The sequence below is a fragment of the Lynx rufus genome, unplaced genomic scaffold (genome assembly GCF_022079265.1).
Source record: "Lynx rufus isolate CCGP_SWC_20201006 ecotype Redwood Valley unplaced genomic scaffold, mLynRuf1.p SCAF_15, whole genome shotgun sequence".
Classification (NCBI taxonomy): domain Eukaryota; kingdom Metazoa; phylum Chordata; class Mammalia; order Carnivora; family Felidae; genus Lynx; species Lynx rufus.
The window spans coordinates 18,330,542-18,333,759 of record NW_025814829.1 but is presented as its reverse complement, the minus strand read 5'-3'; the positions used below and the strand labels follow the sequence as shown (position 1 = coordinate 18,333,759).

At 41.9% G+C, this 3,218-nt stretch overlaps 1 protein-coding gene across 1 annotated transcript; it reads right to left on the bottom strand.

Moving 5' to 3' along the window:
- Positions 1 to 237: 237 nt before the first annotated feature.
- Positions 238 to 745, bottom strand: LOC124510389 (60S ribosomal protein L26-like). Its single transcript, XM_047077235.1, has one exon. The coding sequence runs from the start codon at positions 722 to 724 to the stop codon at positions 287 to 289; it is 438 nt and encodes a 145-aa protein (XP_046933191.1). The 5' UTR covers positions 725 to 745; the 3' UTR covers positions 238 to 286.
- Between the last annotated feature and the right edge of the window lie 2,473 nt (positions 746 to 3,218).

Genomic DNA, 3,218 nt, shown 5'->3' with positions numbered 1-3,218 from the left:
AGGGATCCAGCTGGCTCTTCCTTGCAGACAATCTCTTTTTTACCACACCAACTGTAGTTTGTACCCCCAAAATAAGTGACACTGGCTGGTTCTATTGGACACTGGTGCCCAAATATTGCCAATCCCAGAAAGCCTTTATGCTTTAATGGGATCCAGCTCCTCCCTGCCCCCACCCCAGATCCAAGAGGTGCTGGCTTCTTGAGAAAACTAAAAGGATAATTACTCATTTGATTATTATTTTTTTTCATTTTAACAGTTTTTATTTAAAGTTGAATATAAGATTACTTTATTCCTGCATCTTCTCAATTGTTTCTTCCTTATATTTGCCCTTTTCCTTTCCTACTTGGCGTGATTTGGCTGTGCGTTCAAGGATCTTTTCGCGGTCTTTGTCCAGTTTTAGTCTAGTGATAACCACCTTGCTGGGGTGGATGCCCGCATGGACAGTTGTGCCATTGGCCTTCTCTCGCTGTACTCGTTCAATGTAGATGACGTATTTCTTCCTGTAAACCTGGACTACTTTGCCAATCTGCTGACCTTTGTAGTGTCCTCGCACAACCTGTACTTCGTCGTCCTTCCGGATGGGCATGGATCGAACGTTGTACTTCTGTTGTAGCTCTTTGGAAAGAGGGGAGGACATAATCTTCCTGCGAATGTGCGAAGGTGCATTGAAATGCCTTTTACGGTTCTTGCTCTGATTGGAGGTCACAAATGGATTGAACTTCATGTTGGCCGCTGCAGCTCCAGCGATGGCCGCAAAAGGAAAGAGAGCCTCATTTGATTATTAAAATTGGACGAAGTTTGGTAAAGGGATGCTTCTGTCCTTGTTGTTCCCCACTGCCTCCCTCTGCCCCAGACTGTCCATTTTCTCATTATTGGAATGGACCTCCTCAGTCCTCAGGTTAACTGATGAAATAAGCCTAAAGCTTTCATACTGCTGGTGAGTTCTGGTTGGTAGGAACCGGCAAGCTTTCCCTTGCTGGTGTGGGTGACAAACATGCCATGGTATCATTGAGGCAAAGCACTGAAGGCTTTCTATGTCTTAGCTCAGTTATAGAAGAGGTACTGAGGGGGCGCCTGGGTGGCTCAGTCAGTTAAGCATCCGACTTCGGCTCAGGTCATGATCTCGCCATTCCCGAGTTCGAGCGTTGTGTCGGACTCTGTGCTGACAGCTCAGACCCTGGATCCTGCCTCGGATTCTATGTCTCCCTCTCTCTCTCCATCCCTCCCCCACTCATGCTCTGTCTCACTCTGTCTCAAAAATAAATAGTTAAAAAATAATAAAGAGGCCTCTTCCCCCAGTCACTTGATCCTACCACCCCTCCAAAAAAAAAAAGAAGGGCTACTGATTCCTACCAGTTCATCTTTCAGTTCTCTCGTCTGGCCTGTGCTTAATGCCAACTACTAATGAGTGGAGGCCAATAATAGGTCATAAGGAATTAAACAAGGCTGTTCCCTCTCCCAAGTATAGTTACTTCAATGGATGATGGATGACATTCAAAATAACATGAATAAATGGTTAGGCATTGTATACTTGGCTAATGTGTTCTGAGATTAACTTTGAGGAGCTGTGACTGTTTACTTTGGGTAGCCAGAGTAGCAATTATTGTAAAGCCTGCTGCCATTGACTGTTAGGTAACACTTGCCTTTTTTTTTTTTTTTTTTTTTGATATACATACTATGTTGTATACATTGCCTTCCTTGTATAGAGTAATTGGCAGCCAGGGAGGAGATAGTAAAGTTCCCTTGGACACTTGGCTAGTGCAATTTCTTTCCACTTCAATAAATGGGGCTTCCACTGGAGAGGGAGAGAGATTATTACAATTAATAGAAAAAAAGGCCAATAGTTTTAAGGGTGTACATTGTTGGTAGGAGTTATATTTATCATCATCCCAGGGGTTAGTAAGAGCTATAATTTTATCTCTGTAATGCTGTAGACTCTGCTGGTATTGGTTCTGAATTATAGCATCTTTGATTTGATTGCACCAATCAAGAGCATCACGCTATTAGCTGAATGCAATCTCTGAGTGTTCTCTCAATGAGACTTGATAGGTAGTAGCCCATCACTCTGTTTATTTTATGGCACCAGTTAATAACAGGGTGTTTTCTTTTGCTAATTTGAAGTTAAACTTGGCCCATAGAGGCATCTTAGAGGGCATCTCTGAGTCACAAGAGATATTTAAAGTCTGGCTTAGCTGGAATCGGTGTTGTTAGTAGAAGTAGGATAGAAGAAGGAGTCCTAACCTAGGTGTTAATGTCTGTGGTCATGTTAGCATGTTTGATTGACTTGAATCGTCAACAGCATGGTTCCCATTGTTCTCAATCAGATTCGTGTTCCCTGTGGTGTGCATGTGGCACGTTGCTTCTAGACATATCTTGTCAGCACAGAGGTAAATTGCCAAGGTTAGACAATATACCAATGGGTGTGTAGGTGACACTGGCAAAGGTAGGAACTTCTCAGGAAAGGAAGGGGCACAGAAACACTGTAGAAGTTAAAGTTGGAGGTCATCTACAGTCAGCAGTAGGGAATATGATCCTACTTTGAGTATAGCCCAGATGGGGCTCCCCAGTCTGAGAGCGATTAGTTCTACCTCTTGGTATTGGGAGCAGGTCCAAATTTGTCCCACAGTGCCTAGAGTGGAACAAAATAAGTGGGGGACAGGTGAGGAGTGTTTATTTCTTCAGATAGTGGTGGGTGGTTTACTTAGCTTATGCTGCATCATGAGAGGACACAGGTTGAGGATGGTCCCAGAGTTAGTGTCCACAGTAAGGTCCTTTGAAGGATCAAGTGTAAAGGTAGCTAGGCTCTAAATTTTCTAAGAGGGATGAGGAAAAAGTAAAAGTATGAGGTGGATCTACTTTGGTTGAAGTCAGCAATGTCAGGGCTTCTGGGAAAACTGGTTTGCATTTACCTGTGTAAACTGTTAATTGTGGTTGTGTTTGATGTGGAGATATATATATATATACATATATATATATATACATATATATATATGGAGATATATATATATACATATATATATACATATATATATATATATATATTCTCTAAGTTCTCTCAACAGCTTTTGTTAGAAGTCCATATGTCTTTCTATCATATCTACTGCTATAGGATGATATGATAGGTAAAAAACTCAATGTTCATTTGTAGGAAACAATGTTCAAACTACCTAAAGAAACAGAAGTTTATCCCACATCCATGGCCCATGGAAACACATTGA